Genomic DNA, 25,890 nt, shown 5'->3' with positions numbered 1-25,890 from the left:
TTGGTGGCAAACTTAAGCTCATCTATTAAACAAAAAAAAAAAAAAAAAAGAAAAGCCTGAAGTCTACTTTCTCTCGTGGCAGGGAGGGTTCTGAGGCCAAGTGGTAGGATATTGAGGCAGAAGGCAAACATGAGGTTCCCATTCCCCTTGCACTCCTCCTTTTGATCTTTCTTAGGCAAATCTCTAAGATGACCCAAGATAAAGCTCAAAATCTCCAGCAGAAAGCATCATCTCCCAACAACAGTACAGCCCCTCCATGCAACGGGGAAGGCTGGCACAGGTTTTAGGCAATGGGGTGGGACTGAGGCAGCCTGGGCTCCCCACCTCACTTGCCTGAGGGTTTCCTGGGCTCCTTGGGGCTGGCAAACACCCCTATGCTCAACTTCCCTGGTGCCCTGGTGTAAAGCTTGCTAAAGATCACTGCAGGCACACACAGAGAGGATCTGTTATTCCAAATAATGTTATTTTCTGGGTTTTTTGTTAGTCTTTTGAAAGCCTCAGAAATTGAAAGGCCAGCCTCCCCCAAAACTCCTCACCAGCATCATGGCATCCATTGCTTTCTTGCACATCTGTATCTCAAAATGACCAAATTCTTATTTAAATTTTAAAACCAGCCTTCATAGTTTCTTATTAGTCTTTTGACACTGAATTAAAGCATTCCCTTCACCAAACAGTGCCGAAATGGAAACAACTTTGAGACCAAGTTGTGTGTCTAAAGATTGTGCGTGTTCCTATACGCCTGTTTGTGCATTTTCCCTTCCTTTCTTAAGCAAGGGTTTGAGATTTCAGTTATTCTGCAAACAAGACCCAAGAGAGACACAATTAGACTCCCCTGGAGACTGACCCCTTATAGTGCCCACCTGTAGCTGGACCCAGATAGCATCCCAGTGCAATGAATTAGTACTCTAAGCTGATTAGAGCAGCTCTGCACAACTCTATTTTATTGACACAATGAAGAGAGGACAGAAAAGGGCCTGAAATGAGAAAATCATTTCCATGCTGACTGAATTAAAAGAACAAAAGAGCTCCTTGCAGTTGCAGCATTCAATTTGTCGGAAAAAAAGGAAGCCACTTAATGGATTACAATAGATCTGAGCAGACAGATGAAATTTAAAACTTCACCATGAGTGCGATTACCAGCTAAACATATTCTCAGTCCTTTCCTCCATATGCATAATTTAGTTGGATTGTTTACTTCAGGGTAAACTGTGTGAGATGTTATCTCCTAAGTGTCTTTTGCATCCTATTTTTCCAAACCAGGAAAGGTTGTTGCATTGTCTGGTAATACATTTCGTTACAAAACAAATTGCTCTAAATTGTGGCTGGGTATGTTTCCCTTTCTCCCCTGCTTCTAGAAGTAAATTAATATTTTCAGTATATAGAAACAAATAATGCAAGATCATCTTATGCAAAAGGAGACCTAAATTGATTATAAATCACATGCATTATTTTGCTCTGCTTAGAAGAGAATGAATGTACCGCAACTCGTATTCCAGGAAAATATATTAGTTTCTGCCACTATAAACAGCTTTTTCATTAAATTTAAGTTTAAGCTAACAGTAATAAGACAAGAATACAGACTATTAAAGGGGTTTCTGAGAATGATATGTACAATTACTTACAAAACATACATGCAATTATCTTTGGCGTTTTCAAATCAAAATATACGAATTTGTATAAGGAAATATACCTTTAAAATAAATCTGCAAACTAAATCAAAAACATAGTTTTTAGATTCCCTGTCCTCTAATTATGTAAAAGCTTGACTCTGATGCAGTTTTAATTCAAAAGTGAAAATCAGTTGCATGTGTAAATATATCTGAGTTTCCCATTATATATTTATATTTTTTAAGTAATGAAGAACTAAGACTGAGCACAGTCCTAGGAGTGCCTTGGTGTATAAATAACATCACTTCACTGCTGATTCCCTGAGACTTAAATATTTAAGATTATGCAGAATGGGGCCCTTATTTTTCTACTCGAAATCTGAAAAGCCTGTATCTTGTTACAATTTTTACAAATCAAATCTCTTGCAGACTCAAAATTCAAAACAAAAGTCATTTTCTAAGGCTCACTATGACTCTGAGAGCATCTGAATTCAGCCCATTTTCATCGATTTTTCCTGACACATTTTTTTTCCTGAGCATGTTTTAACCAGTTCACTTTACAAGCTTTTTGCCATTCAGCTAGCAATTTTTCTAGCTTGTTTGTGTCTATTTCTGAGATTTAAGAAAGAAAAAAAAAAATTCCAACCCCAAACAGTAAATTAATTACAATTGCTTATAAACCATCTATTTTGAAGATGATAACCTGCTAAAGAGAAAGCTGATAGGATTCACTTCTACTGACTGCTATTACTGATTTGACTAAGCATTTCAGAGGGGAAAATACCCAGATCACTCAGGGAATGACAGACGCAGTACGACCTGTGGTTAACAGCCTTACCATGCATGCATTTTACTTTCAGAAATTATACCGATGCCAATGCAATCTTCCAGATATTTCAGATGATAATTTTCCTCCACTCTTCAAAAACTTTTATAGCCATGTCTGATTGATTCAAAGGATTCCTGCCTGGACGTGTTACTGTAACCATTTCCCCCCCAACGCTTTCTTTTTTTTTTTTTTCAAGTGATTGAGCTAAGAGTTTTTTATTTTATATATATATGAAGTCATGTATAAAGCTTTGGGATATTTTAGCAAACTCAACGTAGTGTAACTTTGCTGACAGCTTGTCACATTTCACTGACTGTCTGTCTGGGATCCTGCGATAACATCTGCATTCACTCAGGGCAAGAGCTTACCCTAAGACAAAAAAGTGGGTCCTGCCACATAATGCTCCATCATTCTGTCAGTTCTGACATGGCATCTGAATTTTTTTGAATCACTAAACACTTTTGGGACTCTGGTCCTTATTATCTTTCCTTAGTTTCTATACTCGCTCGGCAATGCTGAAAAATGTAAAATGTGCAAACAAGGTAGTGGACGGCCCAGGCTTTTTGTCGTCTAATCCTCAGCCCCTCATTCATGCTCACTGTTAATCTCTTAAGACATTATAAAACTGTTAGACAAAGAAATGTGAATACCTCTGCTTCTCAGCAGAATGGGAGGAAACCAAGGAAAATCTGGATCATGCTAAGCTTTTCTTTTCACCACAAAAATGGTAACTTAAACCTGTTGCATCAAATTATTTATAATTCCCAACACTAAGCCTTTTTTTTTCTTCTTCTTCTTCAGTACTACAGAGCCAGCCTGGCAATATTGCAGGAGGGGGAACACTACTGCGGAATTTTCCAAACACATCAAATGCATCTGTCTCATAAAAAATTATGCAAAGCCCATCAGAACCAGGCAACTTGGGTTTTAAACCCTCCGCTGTTTAATGTTCGGCAGGGCACGCAGCTCGGAGTCATGTCAGGGCTGCTCAAGAGCCACTTTGGGGCATTTCTTTGCTGTGGAAAGACTGGTGGCTCAGTGGCGGGGGGTTTGGTGGGGATCTCAGATGGGGTAGGGCACAGGTGCCCCTAGGCTGGCTAGATAGGACGAGGGCCCCATTTCACATTAATCCAGCTCTGTTTGGAGCCGTTTTTCTATTTCAGGTCATCATTTCACTCCTCCTGACTCCCACTGCTGCGGGGGCATTAGCATGGGGACAAAAGCCGTTCAAGCACCTATTCTAAACCCATTCAAACTCAAACCCGCTAAAAATCACACCCAAAATGATACTGTTGCAATCAACTAAATTTTATTCAGGAATGCTGGGGCTGAGAACCAGAATTTTCACCTTCTACTTATGCATTGTTGTCATGGGTGGTGGGAGCAGATAGTCAAGTCTTAAAAATCCTCCAGAAGCACAAAAGTATTTGAATGCAAATGCCAAGCAAGTCACACTTGCAGAGCCAAATCCCTACCACGAAGGTCTCTTCATACACACAGCAGCTTCTGTTAAAACTGTAATTTTGAAATAATCTGTTAAACTAGTGTGAAAACAGGGCATCATTATTTCTGCCAAAAACACATTTTATTCGGCTTCACTTGCACAAATGGAAAGGAACAAGCTTTGAGGACCGAAGTTGAGATGTTGTCTTTTTGACAATGTTATCCATCAAATTTGGGAAATTATTTGAGAAAGTTAACTTTTGAAACAAAGTAGAAGAGTCTTGCACTGGCAGGGGTTGAGCTGCTTTGCTTTTAGCAAAGGAATGACTGCGTAGGAAGGTGTGGATAAGACTGTGTCCCCAAGAATGTCAAAGCACCAAGCCTGAAGGGACTGAGGGACGTTGAAATGTCAACATGAGGAAAGCAGAGTCGGGAAAGGATGCAGCAGAAAATTAAAATACGTGCAGGCACTAAAAGACAATCACTGGCTGATTAGCAGACTGTGCACATGGTCAGTGTCAAAGGTAAATATGACCATCATAGCAGTGACTTGCTGAAAAATAAAGTGAAGAAGATGAAGGCAAAGGATGTGGAAGAGGCTGGGCAGAAGGAAATTAGAGTTTTTCACAAGGATGAGTAAGGATCCCTACTGACCTCAAGGTTTTGGGGTGAGGTAGAGGACAAGAGCATCAGCCATGCAAGAAGCAAGAAAAGACTGATGAAAAAGAGAGAGGTGTACTGCCTAGGGTCAGGTAGTTGAGGCAATTACACTTTGAGACTATAGATCTTCAAACAAGTAAGAAAAAAACCCCTCTCTTTGCGTAATCTTAGCTAAGGAAAATTGTATTAAATTGTTCTCTGAGCAAAAGAAAAATAAATAGGTGTGGAAAGGCACTACGGCAGATGGCAGCTCTCCATTTCTGTACTGAGCATCTGCATCATCTTCCTCTGCGGCCACAGAAGGTTTGGTAGGATCATTACTAGTTTTACCACTAAAGAAAGACAGAAAAATGTTTTCTCTCCTCCTTGTTAATTGCTCATTTCAATGCCTACACACACAAGTATTCCAAATAGGTAGATATTAAGTTAACATTAGCAAGAAAAATACATTTCTTCCATGTTTACACACAAATTTTTACGTATGCAGATGTCATCATTAGGTGACTGCTTAAAATCTGGCTTTAAAGAATATTTCCTGTAAAAGCGGTAACACTGAAGGTTTTCCATATCCAAACTTCTATTTTCTCATACAGAAGAGGTTTATGTTTTTGTACAAGATCAGTGCCACTGCCATGGCTTTAAAGTACCTGCTGCTGTAAGCAACAAAAATACTTTGACTGTAAATAGCTTAGAAAATATGAATATTCAGATTTAATTTTGAATAAAATACATGTGTAGTCAATAGCTATGTTTTTTGAAAGCCAGTTTACCACTTGAACCCATTTCAAGCAGACAGGAGGGCACTGAAAGTTACTCTCAGAAATCCTGAGCGGATACGCACCAGGACTCCAACACAGCATGTAAAAACTCACCAAACCCAAGTCCATTTTGCGTAAGCTGCCAATACACTTCATCAAGTTAAAACGAAGAACAACACTTTGGGAAACCCACTATACACAAGAGCCTCTTTACACCATAGGCTTCACCTGATTAAATGTTATGCCTTTTGCGGGATCTTTTACATCTTTCCACACTAAATGCTAGGGATGTATTTTAAAGGAATGGCTACTTAAAGTTTCTAATTTTGTTACAAAAGCCAAAACTAACACAATCACATAAAATCAGGCTGGATTATGACAATCTGTGTCTTCACTCCTGCACGTGCCACCTACCTTTCTGCCAGGAAACATGAGGGCTATCACCTCAATAAAATTCTGTATTAATATTCTCTGGGGTGGAAATGTGCTGTTAGCCAAATACTGTTTTCTGTTCTTTACTTCCAAATAAGTACATTTTTGAATCATTCTGATGAACGCTTCCCAGCCCACTAATTCCAGCGAGCTGAAGTTGAGATTTTTGTTTTGTTTTTAAAGTTTAGTGATGTCTTTATTAGACCAAATGCCCAGATTTCAATGGTGCTATTAAATCATGCGATGGATTAAATGCCAAATCTCAGTGCTATATCCTCTGAAGTGCATGTGTTCATTTGGGTTAATAAGCATTCTGCTCTATACTAACTCCTGTCTTCATTTGCTTCTGTTTAATGATGACCGCCTCCTCCAGCCCACACGTATGCTCCTCTCTCCACTGCTTGTTGAGCCATCAAGACACACCTTTGTTTCATTTAGTCTGTAATTTTCACCTCTGACCCAAGAAACTAGTCCTGGGCTTCCTGAACTTTATTGCCTGTTAATAGACTGCTGGCTTTCTTTTCAGCAGTCATAGAAATGGTGGAGATGTTTAATTGAAAAGAGAGACAAAGCTAGAGCCTGAAAGGCAAAGTCGGTAAGGTTTAAAAAAAAAAATAATCCAGAAATAATATGTTTGAGGAGCTTTGGATATTCTTTACAAATTTGTGTAAAGAGGCACAAACAAGAAAGACATCATTGATTTAATTATCTTCTCAGGGAACAATGGTAAAATGCTCTGAATGGTGCTAAATGATTGATCTGGTAATTCATCTTCTGCTAACAACTATCTATGCATTTAGTTTCTCTCCAGTCCTCAGACCGAGGACATTAGCAGCAATGTCACGGAGCAGTACTAGGCTTTCATAAAACACCCACAGATGCTCTTTCCTGCCAGTATTTAGGGACACATGGTTATAATTTTGTCTGTATTTCTTTGTCATAGATGACTTTTAACTGCATCTGTTCAATTAAAATTAAAAAAAAAAAGAGAAAGACACAGCTAGAGTCCATCAGCTTTACATCCAAAGTAGCCTTTTAATGAAATAGGGAGATTTAATTTTGTAAGTGTTCTGACAAGTGAGAGATACCATTCTGTTTTTTCAGAAGTTCTCTGTTTGGTGAATATTTAGGAAAGGACATTATTACAGCATAAGGATATTATTGTACATGGAAAGGCATTATTAAAAGTGATATATTGTTCTGTGTTAGGAAACTTATAGGAAAAGTCTGATAATATATTAAACTTGTTTATTATGGGCTTCATATAATTTTTGAATAATGCAGCTTTTTCTTTTGACAAGAGCAATAAACTCTGCTGGTATAGACATACGTTGATTATCCCAAGTCAACTGTGTTGCTTAAAGAAACATGCCCAAACAATCAGCTTTTGACAGCTGCATCTCTTGTTATTTACAATAGCCATCACAGTAATAACTCACCATTTCTATATTAATAAGGCAGTGAAATTTATTATGATGATATTGAAAAGTTATTAAGTACTGCATCCCAAGTGACAAAGTACCACAGCACTGTCACTATCCAAAAGCAGTTGCCCATCCATCACAAAGCTTTCCAGATGGTCCTGCATCTTTATCGCTCCCAGGTTGGTGACATCACCTGTTCACCCACTCAAAATTGATGATGAAAGCAAACAGATCTATCTTACTTACATTTACCAAATCAATTTAATTTTACAGGCAGTGGCTTAGTGACATATTGACTGTTTTCCTTAATGGCATCTACTGTATTTAATGCAAAGAACTCATCTTTGAATCCTGTCTTGCATAATGTAGCATTTCATAATAAATTTTTTATAACATGTTTATTTAATGGGAAGAATTATGATTGTTTGTCACTTCTATTAGATGCAATTATTATTCTCTCCAGTTCTGTCTTTTTTTATTTTTCTTCTTGATGTTGTCTTTCTTAATAGCTAAATTCAGATTTTATCTTTCATAAGGGTGTCTGGTGTGTCTCACATTGATTTTTCTTCTTATTTCTGTAAGATCTCAGATCTCCTATGTCTGCTTTTCTCTCAGTTTGTTTAGAGCTATTATTTGCTTGGATAAAGTGCTAGTGAACTTAAATATAGTTTACCAGGATCATGTTTGAGTGAATAATATTTTGAAGAGATTTCTGAAATTACAGATTTCTGAAACATCGCCCTGGGTCTACTCTGAAGAAAGTAACAAAATTTCCTTCTCCCTCTCCTTCTAAGTCCACTTGACCCTTACGGTTTCACTCTGCTTACCTCAGGAATTAAAGCTCCTCCTGATTAAATTAAAACCTCAGTGGCTATGTGGGGATACATTCTCAGATCTACAGAGAGGTTTGGGTAGCTTTAGACACTGCCATGAAACAAGTGATTTCCTGCCCCCAAGGTCAAGGACACAGGGGAGGAACCACCACGGGTGAAGAAATAGTCAGTTCTCCACAAACCATTTTCAGGTTTAATCGAGACAAAGGTGCTGCCTCACTTCTTTTATGTGAGATTTCACAACTGTGCCACACCAGGACTCACTCTGCCTCCCGCATCATCCAAAATCTCTTCCTGATGTTGTTGCCACACTGGCTTTGTGTTGGCTCAGTGATTTATCAGCTCCGTGAGCAACAGCCCTGGTGACAGAGGTAGCTCAGGACAGGGGTGAGCGGCACCTCCCTTCTGGCAGCCACTACAGCTTCTCAGCTACCTCCCATGATATGTGTTTGAATGTTTTCTGGGAATAGCTCCACAGTACAGCCCAAGAGGGAGCTTTGCAGATTTTCTTCCTGCTCTGCCTTCCAGTGAGCAACAGCTTTGCCTGAGCAAGGCAAGGTTGTGGTCTTTGTCCAAAACACAAGACATCAATTCCCACTGGTGTCACAATTAATAACATTAATAAAAAAAATTATAAAGGAGAATGGAAGTATAGAACTATGGAACAGAAAGACAACAGCAGACTACTCTGTGTTGTGCCAATGTCCTAACATCCTTCTATCTGAACGAAACAACCCAAAGGATCAACAGCTCCCTTTTGCTGTCAATACTAGTCACAAGTCCACCTGCCCATATCTTCCTATTCAAGGATATGATGTCTGCTCATTTATAATTATAAACTGCCTGCCTTCTGAACAGAACAAAGCTGGTGTTAACAGCCAGATAGCTGGCTGGGCTATTCAACTGACATCACCTCCTGTTGCTGGGATAGCATCTGACACATTCACAGCCTCAACACAAGACGTGGAGGCAAATAACAGAGGAATTCGGACTGGTAATGTTAGCAGCACCATCAGCAATGTCTTTTTTATATGCAGCTTTTGAGGGGCTGTCTTAAGCACCCTTGAACATACTCACCCCAGGCAAGATATGTGGTACGAACTCCATCCTATGTGGCACTGAACACTCTGTCCCTAACAGAATGCTTAACACAGCAGCTAAGCACATGCTCAAGTCAAACACCTGGGTAATCCTGTTGATGATAAGCCCGTGCCTAAGTGCTTTATTGGATCTCAGCCAGAGTGCTCTATGCCTTGCAAAGCTGAGCTCCAAATGGGTTAAAACGTCACCTATGTATTGAAGAAAAGGTAAGGATGTCACCCCCACCTGCAGCTGCAAGAAGTGGATGGTCTGTTGCCCTGGGGGAGAACATACTATCTGCAAAACTGGGTTGGCCTTGTGTTGGTGAAAAAGCAGCCCTGCCCCTGCTATAAAACAAATTACTCCTTTTTAATTTCAAAGAACAGAACAACCCATATACCTATTCCTGGTTTTGCTTCAATAATAATTTTGCAAATGTTCCTGGAGTCCTTATACTGCTGAAATCCATATACAAGGAGAAAATCTCCCCACTTTCCAACCATCTGGTCCAGTTTGGAGTTGCTTTGCATGTTAATGCTCTTTAAAATGATTCAACAAAAGGTTAAGATTCAGTCTGTAAGTGAATGCAGTGAGAAAAGTGTCAGACAACATCAGAAAATAAGGGGTTTTCATTTAACACTGGGATAAACTCCGTATCCCAAAGAACAATATTCAGTGTTCCTTTCGTTTTTCCTTTTTGCAAAAGACAACCTACTGCTCTCTCCCAGTGTGATTTCACTGACCAAAAGGAAGTTATTTTGCTCAGTGCCAGTGTTGTTATTTAAGAGTAACTTAACATGAGTTTTAAGATGTGAGAGTCCTGTGCAGTTATTTGAAAGATGCTACTACTTGTTCTGTTTTTAGAAAAAGGGACGGATGCTGCTTTCAGCATTCTGACAAAGGTTTTCCAAAGGAGAACTCAAAATTGGGAGATAATATCAATACACAGAGCAGAATCAGCCAGTAAATCCTGTGGATTACAGTGGAAGATTTTGCATGCTAAAAGCAAGACAAGGCTATCGATTTAGGGGCTACAAACCAAATTTGGGAGCATAGACATTAGATTCTACATCTAAAAGCATACACCTTTACAACTTGTAACTTATTATTTAATTTTTAGGGAGATATATGGGCCCACCTAGAATGCAGAATCTCAAATAAACGGAAATTTAAATTTTAAAAAATACCAAAAGAAAGCCAATGAATACAGAATTTAAATTTAAAATTGCAACCAGTCTAGTCTATCCCTGTAGATCAGTGGGAAGGGTTTACTTCAAAACAATTTTTAATAAGCTGTCTAGCTTTCCCTAAAGATGCACATCAAAGGTATTAGAGGAGAGGTAAGCAAATAGACAAACAGCCTCCTAATTTCCATTTAGAATTAATAGCATCAACTCAAGCATACTCTACCAAATCTGAGATGTTTTTCAGCCTCCATCATGACAGGAAAATATACGATGCTCTATAAAGAGATTATATGCTGCTTTATAAAGCTCTAAAATATTTTTTACTTCTGTGACAAGTTTGATTTATTTCAGATTATTGCTCCTGGCTTTACCTTCCTAGTAAAGAAATAAAAGTTTAAGATAAAAAAAGCTGTGAAGAAATCACACCTATGAATGAGACTGAGTTTGCTAAAGCAGTAAGAGACCTGAATTTGAATATTCTACATATTCCAGAAGATGCTGGCCTAAGATGTGCTTTTGTGACCTGTTTAAAGGCTTTCTTTGAAATACTCTCCCCAGTTGTTTTTCATAGCAGGGCATGAACTATGATGAAATCACTAAATTTGTGTTCTCTTGCTTTTGTTTAAAAATATTACTGCCATCCCTTAAAAGCTTGTTTTCTTTGTTGATTAAGAAGCAGTCAATTTTCCCTTTTCAAACAACCACTGAGCAACAGTCTCCTGACCCCCTCGGATGTTCAGGCTGCCGGCAAATACTAAAACCTCAGTGACAAACTGCAAAAAAGGTCAACCTTTCCCCTTGTCCAGTGACCTCCTGTTCGATTTCTACTTTAGCTAACCAATACCTGATTAGATAATGCTCAGCTTTAGAACCACAAAATGAGGTAAAATTCAAATTAATGGCTTTTCATTTAAACTGGTCTATGGCACTCTAATCATGATCCAAGCACAACTATATCACAACAAATCCTCTTTGTCCCAGGGTGTTTTATGGCTGAAATATATAAACATACATAACATACATTGTTTCCTTGGACTTGCTCCAACAATACTCTGCATCGATGCCATAGGGAATGATATAGAGGAACGCTATAGGGGAACATAGGAACAGGCTCCTTTACATTCCTAAGTCTTCTGCAGCATTTTTTTCTGTATCACCAAATTGCTGGCTGCAGAATTTAAGAGCAGTTCCCTCAGCTTCCACTTCTCTCCTGAGCACTACAGGCTAATCCTAGTATCAACTTAGATGGATACAAGACACAAAAACTGGAAGTCAGAAGTATCCCACAGCTGGAAATAAATGAAACTATGACAATCTTTTGCAAGAGAATTTAGCATGGTCCGTTATAAAAAAAATGTCTATTCCAAAACTGGCGTCACAAATCCAAATTTCTGCATAACTATAGCCATCCATACAATATGCATCTAGGTTTTTGGTTTGAAAATTTCTAATTTAAGAATCTTGGTTGCCTAGAAAACCTCCTCAACAATTGCAAAAAAAGAGGAAAAAATCTTTCACAGCAAAATCGGTAATATTTGCAGGATTAGCAATCAGCTAAGAAGCTCAGCTTTTCTTCTAAAAAATATTTTAATATGTTTATGTTAATTATTTTCTTAAACAGATATTTTTATCTCATCTTTTTTGAAAGCCAAACACTATTGCACATTCAGTGTTTCACCTTAAATTTGGGAAAAAAGCAGATAAAAAGGAATTATTTATTTTCCAGTCACTTAAGTCATCCTCACTGTAGCTGTAGGGGAGTCTATTCAAGAGAATTAAATAAGTACACAAACACAAGCAATGTTGCAACCCCTCTAAGTGTTTCCCTGACCGATGCATCTGTCAGGTGGAGAAACAAGTAAGCCAGGATGCAGCAAAATGCTTTCTTTGCACTGTTAGACCAGTAAGAGGCGTGGGCAGGCTGAGAGATCTCACCTTTTGAAGCCACCAGATACAGCTGAGCTCTAGAGCACTATGAACTATTCTAGGACTTTCATATAATCAAATATAAAATAATATCTTGACAGCAGCTACACTAGTGCAATTTATTTGGCATGCAAGTACCATTGTGGAAAAATAGATTTTAAAACCTCTCATAGTACAAAGACATTCAATCCACAGTCAGTACTGTAGAGAAACTTGGGCACCATCCTTCCTTCATTTAAAATATAATAATGAATTTTTACCTTGATATCAGCAACAGCAGACTGAATTCTCCATTTATTAACTGTCATATTGGCACCTGGCAGGAGAAAAGCCCTGTTCCACAAAAGTGCCCATTCAGGCAGAAAGGTTTGTCTTCCCAAGATGATACCTAAGACTCAATAAATGATACCTTTCTCTAGGCATCCCATCCTTCCTTTAACACTGCCTGAACCCACACTTCAGTAATAGATTCTTTCTTTTTATACCAAGGCATAGTTCCAAAGTAGTGGGGGTTTCCAAAGCAGCATAATGATGACCATTTGGATTGGGACAGGAACTGGTAAGGTCGTCTTCAGCACTACCAGATCCCCCACGTCTGTCCTTTAGCCTTAACCTTCATTACATGCCACTTTTCTCATTATATAAACTCTGGTAACCAGTATTTGTTTGTCTCCTTTCAATTACAATAAATGTACTTAACCCACTTGTTGGAAAAATATTCTGTTTCATGCTCCCTTGAGTACTGCAGAGCACTTCTAGGTGAGTGGCCAAATTGCAGAGGGTCTCAACTGTTGGTTTTGTGTGATTTTGCTCCAGCACTTTTCAATAGCTTCTCCCCAGCTGTACCAAATACCTGCACTGTTCAAATGACATGAGACCTAACAGCTTGAAAGGCATTCAGTCTGCCAGCTGAGCTTCCAGCACTATCAAGACATACATTTCTTGTGTGGATTTTGTAGAGCCCAAAATCCTAAATATTTTAAGCAGTATGACTAGTCTGTAATATTATAGTATGCTAACAGCATCTAAGTGTGTGAAAATCAAGATGCGTTTTCCTCAGTATTAGTCGGGCTACCCTGCACTATACTAGCCAAGGAATACCCTAAAAATACTCTAATTCTGGTATATGTTAAGCTTGAAAGTACAGCCATGTCTCAGCAGTTTTACTCTAATTTCCACTATCAATATCTGAGCTTAATTGTGGCGTGGCTAAAAGTCAGATTTTATGGCTTCCTGATGCCTTTTACAAATAACAAAGATTTCTCACCAGCAATTATATGTCATCAGGGTCTCTTAACTCAATAGAGTGCTGCCAAGTCTATAATTTCTCTTTACACTCTTCTGTCATATTTTCACAGGTCTCATCAGAGTTTAAACAACTGGATGGAAAGTTTGGAATGAACTCACTGAGTATTTATGGACAGTTAAGAGCAAATCAAACCTCTATAGTTCACCATATCTGTAAGACTCTGCTCCACATTGAAAACTCAATTTGTCCTGGGAAAATGAACCTCCCAGCTCTGCAGAGGTCAGTTGTGCCCCTGGAGAGCCGTGCAGACTCTGCACTTCTCCCCTTATCAGAAACCAAAGGAAACTTACAGATTGAAAGCTAAGATTGCACTCTGTTTCTACAGCACATTGTTAAAACTATGAATAAAACCATGTGAGACCTTCTGTTACATCATGACACAACTAGCAATGTGTTCCACTTCAGGTCTAAAGCCCTGACCTGACCATGGACCTGCAACTCAGCCAGGTCCATGGTGATACCGCAGCGAGGAAAACACTGTCCCCAAAGGCAGGAAAAGCAAGAGGCAACTGCTGTACTCACAAAAGGAGGCCTTGAGCTCCTTCAAGAAAAGGAACATTTCTCAAAGACTCCGCAGAAGTAACATGAGCCACAAAATCCTCATGTGTGCTAGGTTTGACACTAGCATCCAAACATACTTTCATGGAATGAATGGCAGAATTCCCATTAAATTAAATGGAACGAGGATCAAACCCCCAGCTTTCAAAGTCCATGAGTAAGCACAAGGCAGAAGCAATTTTAGCCACACAATGCTAGATTTCAGGGCTATTCTAACCACTGCTGACAGAAAGTGGCAATGAATAACCCCCTAAAAGCAGCACCCAGTTTCTTTTCAAATACAGAACAGTGCCACTTGCAGAGCCCTCGCCCACAGACATACTGAAGGACTGCACAGAACCAGAATAAAAACAGTGCAGAAACATTCCAACAACACAACTTCTGTCTCTCCTTTCCCAAAAGAGGCATCACCTGCCAATATCCACCCAGAAAGATTTCATGCATGAAGAGCAGCAATAATTCCTGCCTTTTTTCTTTTACACTCATTTCATCCAGAAAGCCCCAACAGACCACAGAACAGTCTACGTGCACACAAATATGCCCTGGCTGCTGCAAGATAGGACTCAAATTCTGCAAATATTTCTGAGTTTATAGACACGCAAGAGAGTTCAACAGACCGAAAGAATGTAAAGTGTCTTACCTCCCAACCATAACTGGGATCTTTAAGGTGTGGCCGCTGCTCCCCTATGAAAGGGCCAAACTTCTCCCCTGCTTCAATCTTCCTTTTGGTCCATATCCCTAATCCTGCTCCAGGAACGTTGGATTCTCGGAGCTCAAACTCTGAAGGAATGGGAATGTCATCAGGAATGTATATCGGAGCCTTGTAAGGAGAGCTCTCCTTTGGTGTGAAAGCTTCACTGGAGGTTGCTGGAGAAGATGGTTCTTGAATGTTGGCAGATGTTGGACACTGGACGTTTGCAGCCTCTCCATCATCTTCTGGCACTTCCTCCAAAGGAAGTTCAGGAAAGCTTTCATATAAACATTCATCACCTGGAAAATAAAGCCGAACAATATGTTTTGAAATATCCTGACAAATTTTGCACATAAAATTCTTTCAGTCTGCACATGAAATGGAAAGGGCAGTTTGGTAGGCGGGCGGCACCTGCGTTGATCACTAGTCCCAGAGCAGAGCCTCACCCTGGAAGGAGCCAAGTCTTTTCCCTGTAGTAGACCTGGGTATACACAGTGTTTTTCTCAGTATTCTTGACATCAAAAGTGCTTTACATCATTGAACACAAGCAAGGGAATTACATACAGATGTATGTGCAGGCACACCCTATTATCCTGATATAGCACTTTGCATTGCATACTCTTTGAAATTACAATTGAAAGCCAGCATTATATGTTACAACTGAAATCTAAGTGAAGTGAAAAGCAGGAAAGCTTTACTGGTCTTTCAGAGAGACAGATTGAACCTAAAGTAGCCAAAATTAAGTTTGATGGCCTCCAATTAGTCTTTGGAGGAACAGATCCAGCCTACCACACAACTCTTGGCAAGAACTTCAGCTGATGTAAATCAGTGTCTTACCATTGACCTCAAAGACATGAAGGTCTAAAATAAGCTAAGGATCCAAACAGCACCTTATAGAGAATGTGAGCCTTCTCCTCTTACCTGGGGCAGATCCAAAACACATTTAAAAAAAAAAAAAAAAAAAACAAAAAAAACCAAACCAAAACTTCATGTCTGGGACTTCACCAGCAGACAAAAAGAAAAGAGAAAAAAAAAGAAAGAAGTAAAACTGACAGCTCAAAACATAAAGATAACTGTAAATTCCTTTTAGTGAAAAAACTTCAAGTAACTTCAGCAGGGGCTTTATCTGCACCAGCAATACAAGATTCAAGCCAATAATACATACACAATGAGCCAAAAGACAAACTAACAAAATAACTTTATTTATTTACATTCATTTAACTTTATTAATATTACTGTACTTTTCCTACACACCAGAACTCATTCCATTTAATTCTATGCTAAATGGGAGATGCGAATACTATTTTCCAAAAAATGAAGTTGAGAGATCGAGTATGTAAGATCTGCACATGAGAATATTTGCATAATGTGGTTGGCCCAGAAATTAAAGTGTTACGCTGGGCTTGGCATTCAGAATTACTCTGTTTCAGTGAAGAAACAGGAAACTTTAAAATGTTCTTTCAATTTCTTGCTCATTTAAGAAACTATCCATGGTAGATTAGCACCGTATGCCTTTTCCACTGGAAACTGGTCATAGCCCATTATCTCTCACATCTTTGTTACATATTATCTCACAGTTTTATATCTGTACTTTCATGCTTCTGGTACTGCCTAAGACAAACACTGGGACATAACAAATCATTCGAATAGACTGCTCCCATCACATGACTGGCAAACTGGATTCTTCATCTGTGAGCAATTTATTCACAGCCATGAACTGTTTTTCTTTCTTTTATGTGGCACTGGCTATGACCTCATACATGTCACAAGAAAGTTCAGCTACCCATTCCCTCGGCCCCTGATTTGGCAGACTCTCTCTGCACTTTAATAATTGAGCCCCATATTGATTAGTTTGTCACTTTTCTAATACCTAGAAATCTGAGAAGTAGAAAATCCTGACTGACTACCTTTTAGCTGAGGAGGACACACAGAGGGATTTTCCACTGCTTTGCCAGGTTTGGCAAAGATGCTCAAGGGCTTGTGAAATCACTGGTGCAGGGAGCTTGCTCCGTACCTAGGTACGTCCTGTGTCCATACCTTCTTGCCCAGGGCTGACCCACAGCAAAGCTCAACAGAGGCTCCAAGGAATAGGAAAGAAGACATGAAAAGCGTAGGGACACAGCTCCACCTGGATGTCACCGTTCCTTTCACCTGGACTGAAACAACCACGTGGTACCCATCTCTGTTATGCCACAGTGTTATTGGTGCCCCCAAACATGGCTCTATTCCAATGCCGTGGGACAGGTGAGAGAGGCTGGTCTGTGTCTCCTGAGCATCCCTGAAACTCCAATGCACTCGTGCCTTCATAAGGCAGCAGCAACGGCACGTCCACCCAGAGCAGCTCTCTTCCCATTTACATGTCTTCCCCCAGTTGTTTAAATTGTAATTCTGCCTAAAAGACAGCAGCTGGTTTTGAAAAGGGGGGGGGAGAACCTAACCCATGTATATATATGGGGTGCAGGAAGAGAAATCACACAAGGAAAGTGATCTGGATGATGATAAGCACATGCCTCACTGGAAGAGAAGAGGTGTAAAAACTTCAGGCATCTAAATCTGACTTATTTTCCATGACAGATGAGTGACTGATACTCAAACTCCTTAAAAAACCCTCCTTGTGCTCACCACTCTTGTCCCCATCCCACCACACAGTACCCCATAAAAACAAGGCTGTCCCTGTGCCCCACAGCCGTGCTCAACTCTCCTCCATCAAGCAAGGAAGCACTTCAGCCAAATCATTTAAATCACAATAAGCAATAACCTAGACAAGGCGTGGAGCAGGTTATTGCTTCATTGTGATTTAAATGATTCTGAGCCTGAAGTGCCTCCTTGCCTTGCCCATCCAGGCCAGCGAGCTAGCTTGAGCAACAGGCTTGCTGGGGCTCCCCCAGGGACAGCCTTGTTTAATTTCTCTCTCCCAGACTCAAAGGCCTCAGTTATACTTATCTCAGTCATTCTGGCTACACTCGGTTTAGCCATATAGGGTCAAACCTGCAGCTGATAAATTGGCCTCTAGAAGCCTGGCAGGGAGACAAGTCCGTTTGCTGGGTCTATTGTGCCTCCTTTGATTTCCAGCAGCCACACCCGTTGTTGTTGTTAAACACAGGCTTTCAGTTTGAAAGCTCTGGAAAATATAATACGCCTATATGCACCAAAGCACTAACAGTGTGGGTAAATCGGATTATTGAACTATTATTCTGCCTGAAATAGCAACATATTCTAACAAAAATATATTATAAAACCTCAAAATAAACAAGAAGTTGAATTACAGCTGAACAAGAGATTGGAAGACCATTAAGACATATTTGTGAAATTAATGATGAAGGAGCTATATTAAAATCAGTGTCCACAAACGAGGATCTGGTCTTCATTTTCAAAGAGCATGGGACTGTTCCCCTTAAAAGTTAGACTCACATGGATCAGAGGGACTTCCAGCAAAACTGTGAGATGAACCATATCGAATGATATTGAGCAACAGAAAATATTTGTAAGTTAGAATTAGACCCAGGGACTGCGCTGGTAAGCATCATTTATCAAGAGAACTGCAAATCATTCACACAGATAGCACTCCAGTTTTGAAATTCAAGATGGTTTCTTTAAAGTCCAGTAATTATCCCCACTAGAAATGGGATGAAATAAAAACAAGGCCCCTGATAAGGGAACAGATGAGATTAGGTAATGTGGAAGCTTAGATACTAGCCTCCATAAAATTCTTTGCCACTTTACAATAAAAACATGAGCAAGCTTCAAAGGAAACCCAGGAGGAAAGGTTAATTGCTACTAAAAGACCAGGGTGGACACCTGTGTTTGCACTTTTGACACAACCTTGCATGCCAGCAGGAAAGAATCCACGTGGCTGAGTGCTGAGGATGTGCCTCATAAGGACGGGAGAGCAATGTGCCAAATCTACTGCCATAACACTGGGGCCGGGGGTCATTTCGAGACCAAGAGGGCTCCTGTGCATGACTGGGAGGAGGAGAGAACTTCCTTCCGTTTGGATGTTTCTTAGCAGTTCAGCACGCTCTTCCTCTGAAGGAGCAATTAGGTAGGAGGCACTAAGGACTGAGAGGCAGAGGTTGCTGAATGCAATACAATCACTTTCCGCTGGCTGCAGTTGGGTGTGAGGCACAGGCATGCTGTTTTCAAAAGCACACTGGGCCATGCATTCAATGAAACCCTGTCTTTCTGCAGCTGAAATCCCATATGATGGCATCTCACATCAAGGGGACATGCTAGCCTATTAAAAGTATTGGTGTTTCAGGGTGGTCTTCAATTCTAAGTTCACACAAAGTCCTCAAAGGATCAAGTACGCATTCAGATCTCCAGACCGAAAGCCACGCCTAACAAACAGAATCGTATCTGTACAGACTATGCATTCTCCCTTTCTTCGGGCAGTTTGTACCTGAAGATACACATTCCCAAAGTGACCAACAAACTTTCTAGAACATAAATCTGCTTCTCTGCACTTGGAGTTATGTACGTGGCCACAAGTGACAATCATAAACTGGATAGCTGATTACTTCAGATGAAGCAAATAGGCTGGAAGCAAAAGCATCTAGAGAGCCTACTTCAGAAGTGTTTCGAATGCCATCATCTTCCAAGCAAGATAAAATCGGAGCTGAGATAAATGCAGAAGTGTCTCTTTGCAAAGAGAAGATACACAGAGGTTCATGCCTGCAACATCTCACAGGTGAGAGATGACCCCTAGCTCCAAAAGCTAGATATTAGAAGGATCTGGATGCATTCAGTGGGAGAAATCCATCATATGACAGGAGCTTGGAGCTCCACTGGCACTGTTGGCTATACCTGATACGAGCCTTTGGCAAGGATGCATTAATGACAGCTTTGGGGGGATGTATTAGCATCAGGTGAATTAGTCTCTTCTTCTGTGTAAGGTAAGGGTGGACCCGAATGTACTACAAAGCCCTGGACCAGACCCTTTTAAGAGACCAGAGAGCATTTATATTTATTTGACCTAACATCTTATTCAACGCTGAGAAAATCAGCCTGGAGTATTTGCAGGGATATCTGAAAAGGAAGCAGGCATTTCCTGTTGCATACAAATGAGACACCTTTATCTGAATTTTTGTTTGAACAAGTATTAAAGAAAAAAACTGTTGTAGGCAAGGACTGATTGATTACAAAATATATCCACATTGGTCTAGAACATGGAAGGTCAGGAAAAACAGAAAATTAAGAGAAGGAAACCTATTAGCTTCAAAAGGACCACATAGCTAGTGATGGACTACATGGGAGCCACCTGACAGCCCCACAGTAGGTGGGCACGGCTCAGAGGGGGCCACTTCTACATCATCTAGAGAAGCAGAGAAGGATCCTTAGCTTTAGAAACATGCAGAAGTTGGGCTACTATGTCTAGGCACAGAAGAGAGCCTAGCCAAGATCTACATTACTCCATTTGAGCAGTTTATCAGTAAATATACCTGAAACTGGTTTGTGCCGCTCCCTATTCACAGAACTGTTCTGTGGAGTTGGACCTAATGATGATTATTTATTATTATTTGTATTGTAACACAGTCTGGGGGCCCCAGGCAGGACCCCATTGCAAAAAGCATCAGACAAACCAAATGAAATAAAATTAGATTCTAAACAGAGTAGAGCTAGTAATTCCCAGTTAGGTGAAAATCATATTAAAAAAAAAAACAGGGGAAAAAAAAACTGTTTTGCAAATAGATAGTTCAGATGTAAAACAAAAGAGATTACAAGTAATTGTAGAGATAAGTACAGCACTCAAAACAGTTCTGAATCACTACTTCAATTACCAAGGCAAAATACTTTCAGAAACCTTAAGTCTTCAAATGGATGGATATTTTGCATACTTGTATTACTTGAATTCAACAGAAGCATGAGAAAACTAAAGCTGTTGTGAACATGCTCAAAAGGTCCAACCCTGAAACCCATGCACATGGACCGTGCAACAAGAGCAAAGAGGACCAAAGCACCCGTGTGGCGGCCGCAAAGACCAGATTCTGATTTCTCTTACATGACTCTTAAACCCAAGGTAATTACTTCAGAGTTCCACCAAGGAATAAATTAGATCGCTGTCTGTTCTGAAGTTAGCCAAAGTCACTTGAGTTTCTTCAGACTGATGCTAATGTAACAAAATGAGAGGGAAATGTGATGCCCAGATTTCAGCTTTCCCTCCATGCTCGCGATACTGCGGATCGGTTCGCTTGGCAAAGCCTCCCTGTACCGCAGTGCCAGACCCACCGATCAAACCCTTCTGCGGTGCAGGCAGAAGAGGGAGTTGTAGGAAAAGCTGCGCAGACAAAGGCAGGGAAAAACACGCAGCCCGAGCACAGCGAGCTTTGGGACTGAAATACAGAAATCACCTACTTCTCGCAGTTCTGCACCGCAGGCTGCAGTATCTACTTGAAATGGAACTCAGTCTGGATCACGGCTGGAGCACCCTGTGCAAAGGGCTTAGGGCTGCTGGTAGCTTCTATCTCTGCCTCATGGCAAGATGCACATGAGCAACAACAGTGCAGATAACTCACAGGATAAATGAAAAAACCTTCCTTGCATGGGTATCAGTTTTTGCTTCTTAAATTAATGTATCTGGGGAAGATAAATCTGAAACAAGACACTCGTATTGGAAGCACAAGTGAGCTCCTGATGGTAGGATGAGCACTAAGCACGGAGGGCTTAGGAGGAATCTGTGCACAGAGGAATGAGAAGTGCAGTTATGCACAGAATCAGAGAATCACTAGGTTGGAAAAGATCCCTTAGGTCATTGAGTCCAACTATTCCTATCTGCCACTAAACTGTGTCCCTGAGCATCTCATCTACACATCTTTTAAACACCTCCAGGGATGGTGACTCCTCCCTGGGCAGCCTCTGCCAGTGCCCCGCGACCCTTTCAGTGAAAAATTCTTTCCTGATGTCCAGTCTGAACCTCCCCTGGCACAGCTTGAGCATCAGGACTTTGAGAGAGGATAGTTTCAGGGCTGCCAAGCGGTGGTACTAGACCAGCAACATCATAATGTAGTAACTGCATAAGGGCCTGCCCGTCGTCTCTGGCAATTCTCATTATCAGCCCCTACAATAACTAGTAGCGTTTGGTGCTCTGTCTAGTGTCATTCATGTCTAATTGAGTAACACAGTCAAAAGCATCTGATGTGGACCAGATGCTGGCTTTTAATTAGGGTCCAGCACTGAGAGGCTCTGGGTCAAATTTGACTTTCATTTGCACAGGAGCTGCTCTCCTTGATGTTGGGGAAGTTGCACCTGCATAACTGAAAAGCAAAATTTGGCTGCTTGTGTTCGTGTGCACTTCCCATACAAATTACTGTATTACAAGCAGCAACAAAGAATTATAAATGTTGGCTGGCACGCACTGAATTTATTTACAAGTTAAGTCCAATTTTATTTATAGTTCCAGTACAATCATCTCTGGTAGAAATATTTATGTTGTCTGTACTTCTGGTCTGTTAGAGTGTACTGCAATCATAAACACCGCTGAAAAATTATTCGCAGTTAGCAGGGTTTAAACTACCCATTATATCACTAGCTAGTGCCAATAAACTTCGGTGCTGGTTGATAAAGTTTCCTCAATGGAATAAATATATATTTGACTTTCAAAATCTTTTCTGGGTTACACAGAGCAGGGGGTAAGAGAAGAGGGAAATGCCAGCTGTAGGGTTTGATATACTGAGCGTTGGGTCTGCAGCTAGCAAGGAGCCTGTAGAGATCCACATCGGCTGAGAGGCAGCCCAAAGCATGCTGAAACTCTAACTGATAGCTTACATTTGTATCTTAGTAAAATATTACAGCTGAGTGGAGTTGTAGCAGCTAACACATACCTACATGCCCTTTGTGACTCTCTGTATGGAGTTGACAAGGTTGGGGTCGGGGCTGGGTGGGGTTGAATCTGCCTTGAAATTTTGAGCCCTGAATACTGGTCACTGCTAGGGGAGGAAAATGGATTAGAGGAACCAGCTTTTGTTCATTGTTCAATTGCCTTGATGGTAAACATGACATATGTTCACACGCTGAAATGGCATAAGAAGCCAACGTGCTTCGGAGAAAACTAAGGACAGGAAGGTTAAACGTGACTTAGTGAGATCAGCCACTTTATATATAGAAAATACTAGTCAGGACAAAAATGCGACTGAATCTGCATCATCTAGGGTAAGACAGAAGAGGTAATGCACTTTAACAGTCCCTGGCGCAGTGAAAAACTATTGCTGCAGAAGAACATTTTAAATGAGAACAATTACTTAAACCCACAGTATTATAATCAACACAAATTAAACTTTATCTCAATGTAATAAATCAGTGTAAATTAAGTTCTTTTTACTCATTAGTAGACCTTTACTCTTTTAAAGCGAGATGTGTCACAAAGTAGCACTAGAAATCACATGCCTCTTTCTAACAGAAATCAGTAATAAAAGATGACTATTCTAGCAAATTATAATGAAGACAGATAACAGAGTGAATTATAAAACAAAGGTTATAGATAGAGACTGAGCCTTGGAGAGGTAATGACTTTTAATTGGATTGAGTTTATCATATTTTCAGAGGTACAGCACAACCAGAAGAAAGGATTAGAATTATTTCCACATTTCATTATTTGGCATAATGAGAAAACAGAGGGAGGTCCACATCCCTGATGTGTTTAGTAAGCCACAGGAGATGTTGAACATGTCAGTATCTGGTAGAGTACGGTCCTGAGACACAAATGCATTCGCTCCCTTATAATGCGGCAAAGTGTAATCACTTGGAGAGGAGGGAGGAGGAGGGAAAAAAAAAGAAGCCAGGTCATGAAGTTTTGTTTCAAAAGCACATTACAAATTAAAAGGAATTTAACCCCTTCCTGCCTGCAGCCACCTCAGCACTAGCTTATAAACGCCCATACATCTGCTTTAGGAAGCTGAACAATTCTAACTCTAAGCATCAATAGGTTTAAAAAAATTAATTGGTGAAGCCTCAATCAACTCTATCCCCTCTCTCACGCCTAGTTACACCATCACAGCAAAAAGGGCATGGGTAAACCATTAGGGAAGGGACCTGACCTGCCTGAATCCCAAAGGGGTGCCCTGCCAGCTCTCCACTTCAAGACAGCATGGTTTGTGGATCAGCAGGTAGAAAGCAGATGGGGAAGAAAGAGAAGGACCTGAGGAACTATTGAAGATGGACCAGTGCATATGGCAGGGTAGCAATGATGTACCCATTTGCACACCGTATCCAAGTATTTAGGGGAGGGCTGGAGTTTCAGTGAGTTACCTCTGGAAAACTGAGCTACACAGAGCAGAGACAGAATGGTTTGTACCAGCAGACAGACAGCTTTTTAATTATGCAATTATGGTGAGAGAGTCTTAATTATATTTAAGTGACACTGTGATACACTGTAGTTAAGTCCTTGAAACATTAACAGAAGTACTTGTAGCAAATACACTAATCAGGAAAAGTATTGAATAATTAATCTTACAATACTGCCCACCTCAAAAAACTCAAGGTCTGGCAAGACTGGTTTCCAGCATTTGTTTCAGGAGATACAAGGCCACAATTTTTCCTACAAGTGACTTCTCAGCAGCGTGTGCTGTAGTTATATCTCCACAAGGTCACCCAATAACAAGAAGGATGTACTTAGCTAATTGGAAATTCATGAATGAATCTTAAGAGCAACTTTACTTCATGTTACACATGCAGGTATATTGTGCATTATTCTGTATGGCATCAGTATGTGTTAATATCCAACCTGTTTAGATTATTAAAGTTGTCATATTTTTCACAAAAATATCCTTTGGGACAGTTTTATTTCATCACATGGAGGAACAATTTTATTCCTGCATGACAACACAGTTTTGGGTAGGATTATTCCAAAACCTGGATGACAATTTGTTCCCATTTTTCTCTATGAAACCTAAGCCCTTAGCTGGCATGAATAACTTAGACACATTCTCACTGGTATCTCACTCAACACAAATATACATGTTTTCACAGTGCACAAATGTTTTTTATTCCATTTTTTCTAGAAAAATAGCATTTTTAACTGATTTATCAACATTATCTCCACAGATCTCACTTTCCCTTTGTACCAGACACTGCCTGTTCCTCCAAACACTTTCACAGTTTGTTCTGACTAACCAAATTCTACTTTTCAGCAGTACACTTTAAAGAAACACTTACTAATGTTTAATATCAACAAAATATTTCCGATCAGTAAAATATCATAGAATCATGGAATAACCAGGTTGGAAGAGACCCACCGGATCATTGAGTCCAACATATTGTGTTTCCTGGCATATTTCAGAAGGCAGGTCTGCCCCAACAAGCCTAGTATTTATAGGGTATCTTAAAGTCGGTGGGACTTCTGTCAGTGACTTTAATGAAATTATAATTTTAGTGGTGATATAGATAGTTTATCCATGAAACTGAGAGTGTTTATTGGAGGCATCCAAGAATAAACAAGCTACTTGCTACCCTACAGCAAGCCCCAGACTCTATGACAGTATCACTTTAAAAAAAGGACAGAAGGAAAAAAACCTCCACCTGTTAAATGCACTTACTATTCTCCATTGTCTTGCTAAGATAGTTTATTTTTTATTTATTTTCCAGAAAGTGTGGCATACGTGGGTGTGATGAGCTTAAAGGATTTGTAGCAGTTATTTTCTTGGCCTGTGTGTAAGAGGATGGGGGGAAACTCAAGGCTTTTTGGAACTAAACCTCTCATATGGAGATAAAACCAGGGCCTGGTCCTTCCATCACTACAAGGCTCCATGCACTCCTTCAGTCTGGCTGAAGGATTCTCCACCGCCTCACTGCCCCTGACAAGAACTCCCTCCCCGTGCCCTGTCTGCACCCTCTGCTACTGGAAAGTGTTTAAAAAAAAAACAGATTAGCTTTTTCCCCCTGAAAACCCTTCTTTTTTTCCCCACTCTCCCCTTTCTTTCTCTTTCCACTTTTCTCAGAACTGCTTCATTTTCTCTTCCATGTCATTACCAAAAAATCATGGAAAAGGAAAACACCCAGAGAAGTTAAAAGAAGTAAAATCCAAACCCCAAGTATTATAGCTTTGAGAGTTTTGCTGAGCAATCAGGATTTTTGTTTTTTTTTTAAATGAGAAGTGTTTGCAAAAATCAGGCAAATCCAGGATGTTGTCACCTCTTTCCTACAAAATTATTCCTCTTGCAATT

General features: G+C 40.1%; 1 protein-coding gene across 6 annotated transcripts in view; it reads right to left on the bottom strand.

Annotated features, from left to right (window-relative positions):
• Positions 1–25,890, bottom strand: part of MECOM (MDS1 and EVI1 complex locus) — a 342,399-nt gene that overhangs the window by 175,642 nt on the left and 140,867 nt on the right. For all 6 annotated transcript variants that reach the window (XM_069864818.1, XM_069864821.1, XM_069864824.1 and 3 more), the window contains exon 2: positions 14,687–15,036. In XM_069864818.1, the coding sequence (XP_069720919.1) occupies positions 14,687–15,036 (350 nt within the window). The remainder of the gene's footprint in view (positions 1–14,686; positions 15,037–25,890) is intronic.

The sequence above is a fragment of the Phaenicophaeus curvirostris genome, chromosome 10 (genome assembly GCF_032191515.1).
Source record: "Phaenicophaeus curvirostris isolate KB17595 chromosome 10, BPBGC_Pcur_1.0, whole genome shotgun sequence".
In the NCBI taxonomy this organism is placed as follows: domain Eukaryota; kingdom Metazoa; phylum Chordata; class Aves; order Cuculiformes; family Cuculidae; genus Phaenicophaeus; species Phaenicophaeus curvirostris.
This window is presented reverse-complemented; position numbering and strand designations above follow the sequence as displayed.